The sequence below is a fragment of the Parasteatoda tepidariorum genome, chromosome 4 (genome assembly GCF_982258835.1).
Source record: "Parasteatoda tepidariorum strain Cologne lab strain chromosome 4, Ptep-v5.0, whole genome shotgun sequence".
NCBI lineage: Eukaryota > Metazoa > Arthropoda > Arachnida > Araneae > Theridiidae > Parasteatoda > Parasteatoda tepidariorum.
This window is the reverse complement of record NC_141758.1, coordinates 59,537,522-59,551,527: the sequence shown is the minus strand read 5'-3', so window position 1 is coordinate 59,551,527 and position 14,006 is coordinate 59,537,522. Positions and strand designations below refer to the sequence as shown.

The 14,006-nt window shown below is 29.4% G+C and overlaps 1 protein-coding gene across 4 annotated transcripts in view; it reads left to right on the top strand.

Annotated features, from left to right (window-relative positions):
• The window catches only part of sli (slit guidance ligand), a 359,497-nt gene that overhangs the window by 233,297 nt on the left and 112,194 nt on the right, over window positions 1-14,006 (top strand). For all 4 annotated transcript variants that reach the window (XM_071182345.2, XM_071182347.1, XM_071182346.1 and 1 more), the window contains exons 8-9: window positions 1,161-1,324; window positions 10,896-11,037. In XM_071182345.2, the coding sequence (XP_071038446.1) occupies window positions 1,161-1,324; window positions 10,896-11,037 (306 nt within the window). The remainder of the gene's footprint in view (window positions 1-1,160; window positions 1,325-10,895; window positions 11,038-14,006) is intronic.

Genomic DNA, 14,006 nt, shown 5'->3' with positions numbered 1-14,006 from the left:
AAGCAGTTAAAAAGCAGCCAAAATGACTTCCATGGGCAATCTGTTAAAGAAAATTAATAAAATAATGCTCACAATATGAATTAGCTAAAATTAGTTTTAAATTATTTATGTACTTCAAAATTTTAAAAACTTACTTAGTTTTCCAGAAATTAGAAAAAATATTCATTCTTTTAAAAAAATATTTTTAGTTTTTTTTTTTTTTAATTCGAGAATTTTTTTTCGTTGCATTTTAATGTATATAAATTCTTTGTATTATTCCTGATATGATATACTACAGTATAGCTAACATTTAAAAGTAATAAAAGGCTTCCGATTAATAAAACTAATTTTTATATTGAAAGATAAGAGAATAAGGTCAAAATTTAAATAGATAGAATTTGTATCAGCTGTTAATTATATTGATGTTAGGCATATAATGATCAAATTCTGTTGGAATGAACTTGATGAATGCTTCATTCTGCTTAATATGAATGAAAAACAATATGGATTAATTCATATTGTGCTTTTATGCTTTATAGTGCTGCCATCTATGCGTGAATGAGCGTATCTTATTCTAATTGTCCAGGGTCACAAATTGGCGAATGCAGGATGCTGGAAATTCTTCATTCTGCGTTGAAGGAAATGGAAGAAATATTATGACATCAACGCTAGAACTCGTTCTGTTGGTAATGAGTTTGACAGATTAACCCTCTCGGCTATAATATGTACTGAGCTATAATATGTACTGTATAAGGAATTAAGTGGCTTCATTAATTTGGCCTAGTTAGTGCGATAAGAATCTGGTCGTTTAACCGTATTAGGTATAAAGTAGTTAATAAACGGTTTTCTCACAGTTAACAGTTTGAATAGCATCTTATTTATAGTTATTTAACTGTTTTGTTTGAATATGGTAAAATAACAATTAAATTATTTGTTATTTAACCATTTTTGCAACTAATTTCTAACAGCGTGGCCAATTATTAAAAGAAGTTGATAGAATTAGCGTTTTAGGTCTGAAACAAAGTTTTTTTATTAAAGAAACATTTTCTTTGATGTTAATAAAACTTACTAGTTAACTTTTTTTTTTGTTTTTTTCTCCCGAATATTCAGCTATTTATTGTAGTTTTATTATGATTGAGTATCCAAAGATTTGTTTTCATAAAATATATTCTTAATTTTAGGAGGATATCAGACAATCCATTTACTTGCGATTGCCATTTGTCGTGGTTGGCGGGTTGGTTACGACGCAATCCTAGATTGGGTCTATTTTCAAAGTGCAATCTACCTCTCTATCTCAAGAATAAAGCCATCGCTGAGCTACATGAATTCGATTTCAGATGCACAGGTAAAATTAATTCAATCTACTTTAATGTGACTTATTACTTGATCTATGATAATTTATTATAATTCGAATTAACAGGTAAAATAAATTCAATCCATTTAATGTGAACTATTACTTGATCTATGATAATTTATAATAATTCGAATTAACAGGTAAATTAAATTAAATCTACTTTAATGTGACTTATTACTTGATCTATGATAATTTATTATAATTCGAATTAACAGGTAAAATAAATTCATTCCATTTCATGTGAACTATTACTTGATCTATGATAATTTATAATAATTCGAATTAACAGGTAAATTAAATTAAATCTACTTTAATGTGACTTATTACTTGATCTATGATAATTTATTATAATTCGAATTAACAGGTAAAATAAATTCATTCCATTTAATGTGAACTATTACTCGATCTATCATAATTTATTATAATTCGAATTAATAGGTAAAGAAAATTAAATCTATTTAATGTGAACTATTACTTGATCTCTAATAATTTATTATGATTCAGATGAAGCGGTAAATTGTTATTTTTGATAATTAAAAAAAATCTATTAAAATTAAAAAAATAATAAATTAAAAAATTAATGATAAATCAATAAATTAAAAAATTAATGATAAATCAATAAATTAAAAAAACAAGATCTTCTAAACAAGCATAATTGTTTTCAAAATGTTTCGTGTAGTAACAGTTAATGTCATTGATTTTCCCATTGTTATTCTGAATAGATTAAAAACAGAAAGAACTCTACTATATTTAGTTAAAATGTTTCTTTTTTATTTGTCATAATTTGTTTTGAGAGAAATGTATTCCTTCATTTAAAATTAGTATAAGTCGCTTTATATGAATTGTTAATTTAGATTGTATAAAATAAATTCACATGAGAATTTTTCCTTTGAAAAAAGGAAAAGCCTACCTTTAAGAAATTAAAATAAAATTTTAATTCTTTATGAAACGTTTCTTGAAAAACAGCCTAAAATGAAAGCTGATTTATTTCCACCATTTTAAAAGTGGAAACATTTTCTCCGTTTCAGTGTTTTCTTTATTCAGTATAAAAATGATTTATTCTTTATTGAAATAAGAACATAAATCTTCGTTTTTTTGTTAAATGCTAGTGTATCATTTGTTGTTTGAGTTAAATATATCTGTTTATTGCAAGGGAGTATGTTACTTTATTCGAAGTGTTATTATAGAATGTATAGAATAAAAAAATAATTGACGAACGAATTTTTGTATGAAAAAAATAAACAAATAAAATTCGACTTCTTTAAGAGACGATAAAAAATGAAAAACAATATAAAATGAAAGCTTTTTTATTACCGCCATTCTAAAAAAGAAACATCTTCACCGTTTTTATCAGTGTTTCCTTTTTTTATAGTAAACGGATTTATTTTCTTATTGAAATAAAACATAATTCTACATTTCTTTTCGTAAAATTCTAATTTCTGACATCTTACACATTTTCGATAGAGATTCTTCTACCCTCAAGCAACTACGTGATTTTCGTAGCTTTAAAAAATATTTTTCTTTGTGGCAGTCAAAATATTCTGTTACAAATTTAATAAATTTAAATTTGATGAAATTTGTTAAACAAATATATATAATATTTGCTGGACATATGGTCATGTTCTTATCTGTCAATTTTTTTATGTACAACCGTTGTTGAACAGCTGACCCAATTTTTGGGTTTACTACTACTAACGCTCAACTCCGTAACCTTGTTGTTTTAAACCAATCTAGGAGACAATCAAATCCTGAATCAAGTACTGGGAGAAATCTACCTTCGTCAAGGACTTTTTGATGGAACTAACCCACATTTGCGTTAAGTAGAGAGGAAAATCGCGAAAAACTCCCACGTTCAGTTTGACGTCAATGAGACTCCAACGCATGATCCGTCTACCACTGCGGATATTTTGCGTCTGCACTTCGTAGGTTCAAGCCGGATGCGGAATTCGTATCCACCAGCCATCACTGGGATTCGAACCCGGTACCTCATTGGAAGGTGAACGCCCTATCCCCTGAATCACCACAGTTCTGTCAAATATTTTGTGAGAAATTCTGTTTTTGAAGCTGTAGCCATTAAAAAAATACTTCTCAGAATCATATTAAAAGCAATGATTACAGAACGCCCTGTGCATTATAAATCTGGTTCAATTTATTGAAATATTCTTAAAACATTTTTCGTCTTTTAAAATCTGTACTCTTTGTATATGCAAACAAACACTACACCTGCCAATTAATCCGCTTCAATCAATTTCTGACAACCTGAAGCAACTTCTTTATTTTTAGATCCTTCAGCAAACTCAAAAGCTTTTACTTCAGGTAATCTAAGTGCATACAAAGAGCCGATATTAAAAATTGAAAATTCCTTTTCAAGTGACAGGCTTCCCAGTTTGGCACTATCATTTGTGATAAACTTATGGAGAATGTCTGGAGAACTCTTTTTTTTTTCCAAGTACGCTTCGCGCGTGTACTTTTTTGTCTTCACCGCGGCGCTAGGCTGCAGGCGTCTACACTCGACTTATCAATGTTTCCCAAGTACTTTTTTCTTCCCCAGTGTGTCTGTTATTTCCTTTTTTTAAAGCCCCCAGAGACTATTTTCTGTTATTTTTTGTCCAGATATTCGTCTTCCAGATATTTCTTTGATGCGTGATTCTATATCGTTGGTTTCTACATCACTTTATGGCGGAAGATATTAGTATCAGAAGAAAATTGAGAAACATATACTATATATCTTTTTTTCTTGATATGGATTTTTCTTCCTTTGTATTTCGTTCTGACATGTGTTTTTCTATCCGGAGTTTCATTCTTTTGTTTTTAAAGATATTACAACCTTTTTAGAGATATTTTTTGTCTCAGCATTTTTATAACTAGTTACATAACATCTTACTCGCTCTTTTATTGTAGCAACTATTGTCATAAATCGAAAGCTACGAAAGACAAAGGTTATATTATTGCAACTGCATAAAAAATTTTTAAAGCAAAATTATCTTTGTATTAGTTTTAGATATTGGTAATATACTTTAGCATGTTTTTTATGCATATATTAAAATGTATATTAATGAAAATGTACAAAATTTTAAATTAAAATAGCCTCAGTTAAGTTATTATTATAAAATGTGTTGAACTTACTTTCTTTACTTTGTTATAACGGTTTTACAACCAGCTATTTTAATAAAATAAAGCCACCTTTTTTGTTCACTTTATTGTAACTGTTTTCATCTATATTTATTTTCCCATCTGAGCATTAAGATAATAATGTAAAATATTTTAAAATTTAAGATAATAATGCTAAATGTAAATGTTCGTTTGAATTGTAAGAAAATAATGTAAATTGCTTGATCCGTTTGTTAGCTGTAAGAAAACAATGTAAAATGTTTGATCCGTTTGAGTTGTAAGACAATAAGGTAAAATACTCGATATGTCTGTTAGTTGTAAGAAAATATTGTAAAATGTTTCACCCATTTGAGTTGTAAGAAAATAATGTAAAATGCTTGATCCAAATGTGAATTGTAAAATGCTTAATCTGTTTGTTAGCTAAGAGAAAGTAATATGTGATACCCAAAAAATTTCTCCAATAAAGGTTCGAAAAAAATTTTTACATAATTTTTTATCTTATTACCCAAATTCGCCTCTTGTCCGGGCTAGTTCAAATCTGAAGAATGCGAATTAATGTCTTGATAATAAGAATTTATATTCCCTACATTTCAAAGCTAATTATCAAAGTACATCAGCAAAATTGCTCATGGGACTTTTTACTGCGGCTAAACAATTTCCAAGTGTGCTTTTAGCTCTATAAGCATGCTTAACACGTAACAGCAGGTCGTCAACTAATGAGTTTCTAATGAAGCAATTATTCAAATACACCTCCCAAAACAATTCCAAGAACCTTCATGCTCGGTACAGCACCCCCAACGGGTACAAAGCAATCTCGACATTGATGTTCCCTACAGTAGACAGTTGTTGTGTAGCCCTAGATTAAGTTAAGAGACCCCTAACCTTGTTAGGATTGACCCCCGTCCTATTTTTTATGAGTGTCTCCTCCTGTTTTATCCTTATCTTCTGAGATTGCTATTACATTCTTTTTGGAAGTGTGTACTTAGATGTTGAGGGGAGGGGATAAAGGGTGCTCTGGGGGTGTGTAAAGAGATTTTCGAATGACTAGGTTAGTCAGGAACGGCTGGTGTGAGAGGATGAGAAAAAGTGAATAGTTGTTAGAAAAAAGAAGCTTCTTTCATTGGTTTCTAGTAAAAATTTTAAAATTCCTTTGTGGTATAAAATAATAAATTTAGTTTTAAGAGGGTAGAAGTATTAGAAAATATCCTTTCTTAATTATACTTCCGAAAAATAATGTGGCATTAAATTTTAGGGAAATAATAAAGACCATATTTCACATCTTTAGGAGATGGCAACTTCCCGGTTTATACTTGCCCAATTTTCTCTTCAATGATAAAATTTTATGGTTGTTAGCTATTGCTCGGTATACATTTCCGGCTATTGCCTGCATTGATGTTTTTTTTTGTTGAAGTTAACAGCCATTACCTGGAATATTTTTACCACTTCGCTGTTAAATTTAACTAAAAGACTAATGTTAAGATTTCAGTATTTGTAGTTTTGCCCAGTCTGCAGAACTGTCAGTCGCGAAAGTGATTTTGATAATCGCGTTTTAGTCTGGTAACCCATATTTTTTTTAATTTGTATGCTACAATTATAATTGTTATATTACGATCAATTATTATTAATATTCATATTTTCACTGTACTTGCATTTAAATGTAGCATTTGAGCTAAAACTTTGACAAATATTTTGAAAGCTTTAACCTTAATAGTTTAACAATTTATAAACATAGAAAGTTAGAGTTCCCAGTATGAAATAGGCTAACATATTAAGACAAGACAATATAGCTTACTCCCTCCGTGGTAGACCGGGTTAATTTAGGATGTATTTCTTTACTAAAATGGTTATAAATTCTATTTTATTGATCATACGAGGTTTGAATTTTCAATATCTCTTCTTCAGACTTTCTAATTGCTCTAAAATGTATGATACATTTTGAATCACTACTGGATTTAATAATCCTCAGTGTTCAATCATCAATGCACTTAATACAATGTACTGGTTATCGATGTATAAGTGTACTACTTGATGATCAGGCATCAATGTAAAAATAATAACTTTCCAATTTTGCATACAATTGTAAAATTACTTGTTGAATCCCTAAACATAGAATTTATGAATCTAAAATTTATTATTTATTTATCTGACGTTTCAAAATTATCTTTTTACTACTTTTAAGGCTGTTTTTCAAAAGCTCCGTCGTAACATGAAATGGTGCTTTTTTGAGAACAATATTCAATTTTTATAATTGTTATGAGTTTGCAACTGTTAATTATGACTGTTAGGTCAAGTTTAGCCTATCTGTCTACGTTTATTTTGAAAATGGCGCAAAACGTCAACATGGAGAAAAGCAACAGTTTTATGAAAATGAAAAATAAAATAAAAATTTGCAAGAACTAAGAATAAGGCAGTGATTTTGATAATTTTCATCTAGGTGGGAAAATGTTGCCAAATTGGCGATATTTTAAAAGAAATTAATAAGTTTTAAAATATTTAAGTCATTTGCTTGTTCTAAAGCCCAGATAATTCTTAATGGCTAGATTATGTACATAGTTTAAAATCATTGCATTACTTCAAGTGCAAGGCACTTAATCTAATGGCTTTTTTATTTTCCTTTCCGTCAGAGCTTCGAAAAATAGCATTTAAACGAAAGGTCAATCAACATTTCTAAAAACTTTTGTGAAATATTGAAAGAATAGGTTTTTACTATTTATCAATGCATTTTATGTCAACACAAATCCTCATATACCCCACAAGGAACAGTTAAAAGCTTTTACAAAGTAAAAATTTCTCTTTGTAAACAAAGTTAGGACAGCTATATTTCCTTAATCAAACAACAAAAGTTGCATATCATACACAGAACTTATACATAAATTATTCTATTCCATTCATTTGAAACAGCAAGCTGTCTCATTTGGTATTCCTCTTCATTGAATTCAATGAAAAGGGTCAAAGAATATTCTCGCCAAATGGCGCCAGTCCGAGAAAAAGTGAATTGATCTTGGCACGTCCGGTGCTAGACAAGCAAAGGAAGAAAATAATAAGCGCAATACTCTCTATTTCTACAAAAGAATCTACAGCAAAGAATGAGATGGAGAGCATAACAGGAAAGGAAAAGAGAGGAGAATTCCATTGAAAGTGATAGAATAGAAACTAACAAGGTTAGTTGAGCGATCCAAAAGAAGCCAAATGCAGTCTCTAATGGCTTTCTTTTGTACACCGTGGAAATTCTACGAAGAAAACACTATGGTATCATGATAAGTCAAAGGCTGGTTTGCTCAAACTATCAGTTGCTTTTTTCTTTTCTTCTTTCATTATGTATTGTTCTTTATAAATTTGAACTTACAGAAGTTGACCATTTGAAGGTATCACAAAGAGAAAAAAATTAGTTATTTTTAGATGTATTTGGTCATTTTATATTTCACTACAGTGGAGTTTCTTTCTCTCTTTAAACATATTATATAATTTTAAACATCTTGAAAAACTTATTTTTAAAAAATATAATAATCAAAACGCAATCTTTATGCTCATAAGAAATTAAGCACATTCATTAAGCACTCGCAGAACAAATTATGATTTTTAATTAATTTTTTAATGTACGACTTATTCATATCGATTCTATTCATCTGTTCTAAAATGTTTTTTCGCCTGTAACGAAACGTTCTTTCTGAAAAATATTATTTTTTTTAAAAATATAAAGATTAAAAAATGTGATTATAAAATATCTTACCTCAAATTGTTGAGGTTTGCACACTTTTTATGTATTTATGAACAGATTTATTGGTTAACTAATTTTCCTTTATTTGGATTTTGTTTTCTTTCTCTGATTTATTCATTCACTAACTATCGGATTCAATAATATGCCAACTCACAGATTAACCAAGACAGTAGTTTACCCTCTCAATGATTATCAGATTACTAACATGTCGATTCACTGACGAGCTGAACCACACGTTCATTGACTTGTTATTTTCTTCTTTTATTTTTTCGATATTTACTCGCTATAATTTAATTATAAATGCATAGTTTACATAGCGTAGCTAATCTAAAGTAATATATCTTGTAAATTGAAAGTAAAAAGTCTTGAAAATAGCCTTCTGTTAAAAATTTAATTGGGTATAATATAGCCTACGTCACAGGTTGTGTTGTTCCTACTAAATTTAACCCATGAACGGCATTTTCTGCGAGCCTAACTTCAAGCCACAAATAAACAAACGAAGTGTTCGATCGTTTAAATAGCTGCTCGCCAGATTTTATTGCATTATAAAGAAAAGTTATTGAAACTAAATACAACTAAATAAACAACAACAACTAAAACAAATAACAACAACTACTAATAACAATAACTAAATAAACAACAACTAAATTCCATTCGTTTAGCATTGCGTCATATGTTGTTCCTACTAAATCGAAGTAGTTGTGTTTTTTTCATATTATACCCAATTGTACAAGCACGTAAAAGCAATCAGAAAAATAACATCGTATAATTTTTTTCCCGATGCCCACCTGATTGGCACTTGTCATTCAGATATCAGTAGGGTAGATTTGTTGGCCACTCACAGGGCGCCATATTAAGTAGGCCAACGTTGCTCTCACAATAAGGACAGATAATACAAAGAATACCAGAACATTCGTGCCTTGTCCAGGATTCGAACCCAAGTCCTTCCTGGTGTGAGATCAGGTGAGGTGTTGTGAGGTCCGGTCGGCACATCGCATAAAATAATATAATGATAATTAAATGATTCATGGCATAAGTGACGCTTTCAAAAACCAATATTATTTTTCTCGAGACTAGCACGGGCTTATAAATTTATAAAAATAGGTAGTTATTGTATTAAACCGTCTAAATGATATTCCTCAAACTCGAAAACTAACAAAACTCTGATATACAACACGATTTGAATTATTCAACAAATTCACGGCACTTTTTGTCGTTTAGAAAACTAAGTTTCGTAGATAAACGTGCCTCGAATATACATTAACCTTTTATTACTCTTTACCTGGTATAATTTTTTTTTTATTTGATGTTATGTTAAACCACAGCCACCTCCATCTAAATTAGTCGCATTTTGCTCTTGTAACCGGCGAAAAGTGTTTCAGCCAATCAACCCTTTAATTTTGAAGATCTTTTATTGATCCACGTGCGGTACGTAAAAGAAGTTCGATTTGTTTAATCGAACTTTATATTGTATTCCAAAGTATTTTTTTCCCTAGTAACGTTTTTGTTTCTCATGATCTGAGCAGATTGTCACATTTCCTCTGTACATGTATCAATGATACGTGCTTTAAATAGAAAAATTCCGATAGGTTTGATCAAACTCTACATTGGAAGGCACTAAAGTATTTTTTTTTTGTAGTAATGATTTGTTTTTGACTGTCTGATTTAATTACCTGGCCACTTTTGTGCATACATTAATGACACATGCATTACATGAAAGAGGACTCGTAGGTTAAACTAAACTATATATATTGCAGTAGTTTTTTTCTGTAGTACTGATTTGTTTCTGGTTTCAATTGCGAGACCACATTTGTACGTTATTTAATTATACATGCATTACATAAAAAAAACGTTCGACAAGTATAATCAAATTCTATATTGTATGTCAAAATGTTTCTTTTTACCCAAAGCAGCGTTTTGTTTTCCAAGATCTTAGCTGTATGCCAGGCCACATTTGCACATCTATTTACACGGTGCGTAGAGTTTTTAAAAAGTGTTTATTTTTGATTTTCGCTTTTTGAAAGCTCTTAAAGGTGCTTTTTACATTGGGTGTCTTAAAAAAGGGCTTAATTTTCCATTTTCGAAAATGAGATTTTTTTCCCTTTACCTTGGCGATTTTCGCCACGTATTATGCAAAAGCACGGTTTTCTCATAATTCTATTCAAAGTTTTCACAATTAATTCAAACAATCCATTTTAGTGTACCGTCGGTTCGTAGCGTATGAAAGATCCAATCATTTCACGTGGTTCCGCATGTGCGTATATATTGAGCTAGGTTGGGTGAGATTCTTGTACTCTCATGTGCAACTCAACTGCATTCTGCAAGATACTCTCAAATTCATGCTTCATTTTCCACCCTCTGAAACCGAGCCAAAAAATCTCTCGATTTCTTTATGCTGGCTAATATGTAGGCTCAAGAAAAGAGTTCTTTGTCAAAAACTAATTATTTTTATCATGATCATGTGAAGTCTTTGAAAGCTATTTTGCATTTTGTTAATGTATACAGTGCTTCGAAATATTTTTAAAATCTTAAAAAGTACTTAAAAGGTGCTTATTTTTTGTTGAAAGATTTGGGCTACTCACCTTGATTTATGATGCATGCACTACATAAAAGGCTTATAAGTTATCTCTAACTCTATATTGTATGGCACTAAAGCAATTTTTGATTTCGAAATAGTGTTTTGATTATCTACTATGAAGTGATTGTTAAAAAGTTTTACTTCTCATTGGCTAGGCAATGAAGAAGAACCTCCGGCAGGTTGCTCTCGAGAACCAATGTGCCCTCATCCTTGCTCATGTTATGATGGAGTTGTTGATTGCCGGGACAAAGGTCTCAGTCGTTTGCCAGACCACATTCCAGAAACAGCCACTGAACTGTGAGTATATAAATTTATAAATCGTTTGAATATTTTAAAAATATTTTAAAATTTAACCGTACAATACAATAAGTCATATTTATAATTTAAAAAAAATTCTAAAACGTTAACTGCCTTATAAAAGTTGCTCTTAAATCTATTTATATTTTTCTAAGCAAAAGAACACTACAGCATTTATTAAAATCTAGCATCGTTGCTGGAATTTTACTTTACAACAGTTAAACAATTAAAGACATCATTGACTTTTTAATTGCTTGTGATGTAAAATTGTAAAGCCTAAAGTTTTACTAAATCCATTTAAGTTTATCTAATTTACTTAAGAATTTATAGATAATGTAGTCTTTTCATTTTTAAATTTGAGTCGAAAGTAGAACACATCAACTTTCAATTCCGCTAGTTGAGGTTTTTAGTAACATTTTAGAAAATAAGAATAACTTAGCTTTCAAGATTAGTGGTTGATATAAAGATGTGAAGTTAATAAAAATAATGCATTGCCTTTATTTCTTATCTATAACAAACAATTGGAGAAGTCTGTAAATCCCAAACAATCATTTAAAATGTTCTGGCCTCATAGTGTTTTAATTTGCTGCCAAAAGAAAGACTTTTTAAGTGGTTATTCGCCAGATTCTTGTTCATTTGGTGCTAAATGCACTTGGAACCTTTTTCGAATTCAAAGAAAGACGCTCAAAAATCGCCACTTATATCCATCATATTTATTGAACATCCTTCGAAATTTAAAGATTTTGCGTACTAAATTTATGTTGTTACATCAAAAAAGAATTTTAAAAAGAATTTTTCCTTGAGATGTCTCAATTTTTTTTAGCACTACTTAGAACTTTCTTTCATTAAAATCTACAGTCGTAAAACCATTGTTCTTCTTGAAAGCCTACAAACTTTTAGATGATAATAATTCTTTTTAAGGATAATTCTTCAGAGATTTTTTTCAAATAATTTTGGCAGTTGATTTCAAGGTATTTAACATATCATTAATTAATTATTCATATTATTAATTATTATATTAATTAATTATTCTAATATTAATTAATTGTTATATTATTTAACTATTATTATTATATTAATTATTATTATTATATTAAGTATTCATGATATTTTTAAAAAAATGTTATTTTGCTCTTAACGAAAAAAAATTAAGAAACATTTAATTTCGCTCTAGGTAACACCACGCAAGACATTTTTCAATTTACTCAATAAAACCAATATTTAAGTCCAGAATGTCAGAAATAATTCATCCTACACTAACATAAGTTGGACAAACTTACAGTGTCATTACTTAACACCCTGCTTACAAATAAGCACCATCATTGAAGACGGCGAAGGAAACCTAAACATCCTTTCCAGAATCTGACGAGATCTAAATTATTTATAACTCATCCTCTCTAGGGCATTTCCTAGCGAAGAAGGTAAATTAGTCCGCGGTTGACACTGTCGACTTCATTATCAGTAATTTACTGCTAAGAATTTGCCTAGCTGTCCAATATCACCCTTATTTTCGAGAATATTAACGTCACCTTCACTTGGCAACTAAAATTGGCGAATTCGGATGAAGGAGGTGCTTTGAAAATTTTTCTGAAAAGCTGAAATTTTTTTAAAGATGTTAAATACAAGAGACCGCTTCATGTTCTATTTTTAAGTCTCGTTAATGAATATTTATGACAGGGTGTGGAATTTTTGAGATGGGTAAAAAATAAAATGGGATTTATATGGGGATATTTTATTCTTCTTTTAACTTAAATTATTAGATGCACAATAAGATTCTATTCAAAATTTTAATTATCAGGTGATACTATAAAGCTTTATTGTTTTGACGCGGCTGAAATTGGTTTGCACTTGTTTACGTTCGTGTATCAATTGGCTAAATTGGACGATATATGATATAAAATCGACGATTGGATAAATAAGACGAAATTTTATATGAATATAGAATATTTATTATATCAGGTATTATATTAGTATGATACCAAATTATAAAACGCACTGTAGTGTTTTAATAATATCATGTTTAGCACGAGTTTATAAGCAATACTTTTATAGTTAAACATACATGTAATGGGTTTTTATTCAGGAAATTTTTTATATACGTCCTATTTGTATTTATTTTTTACGCATTGCATCACAATATTAACCAATTGATACACGACCATAAACAAGTGCAAACCGCTTTCAGCCGCGTAAAAACTATAATATTGTATAGTATCACCAGATAATTAAGATTTTACATAGAATCTTTTAGTTCCTCTAATAATTTGTCCAGAGACTGTAGATGATGAAAAATGCTATAAATTTCAAGGCAATTTCTTTTTTTTTATTTTTGCTATGCATGATATAAACTATACTGTGATGCAAAAGTTTTATTTGTGGTAAATGTAGGACATAGTTTTTATCATAGAAATTATTCTGTGATACAAAATTTTACTTATGATAACTATAAGGCAAATTTTTTTTATGATATAAATTATTCTGTGATACAAAATTTTACAAATGATAACTATAGGGCAAAGTTTTTTATGATATAAATTATTCTGCGATACAAAATTTTACTTATGATAACTATAGGGCAAAAAGTTTTTTATGACGTAAATTATTCTGTGATACAAAATTCTACTTATGATAACTATAGGGCAAAGTTTTTTTTATGATATAAATTATTATGTGATACAAAATTTTACAAATGGTAACTATAGGGCAAAAAGTTTTTTATGACGTAAATTATTCTGTGATACAAAATTTTACTTATGATAACTATAGGGCAAAGTTTTTTATGATATAAATTATTCTGTAATACAAAATTTTACAAATGATAACTATAGGGCCAAAAGTTTTTTATGACGTAAATCATTCTGAGATACAAAATTTTACTTACGATAACTATAGGGCATAGTTTTAATATTTCTGATCGTAGAGTTACTTTGATTTCTTCCGCGCATGCGTATAACTCTGAGCAAAGAAAA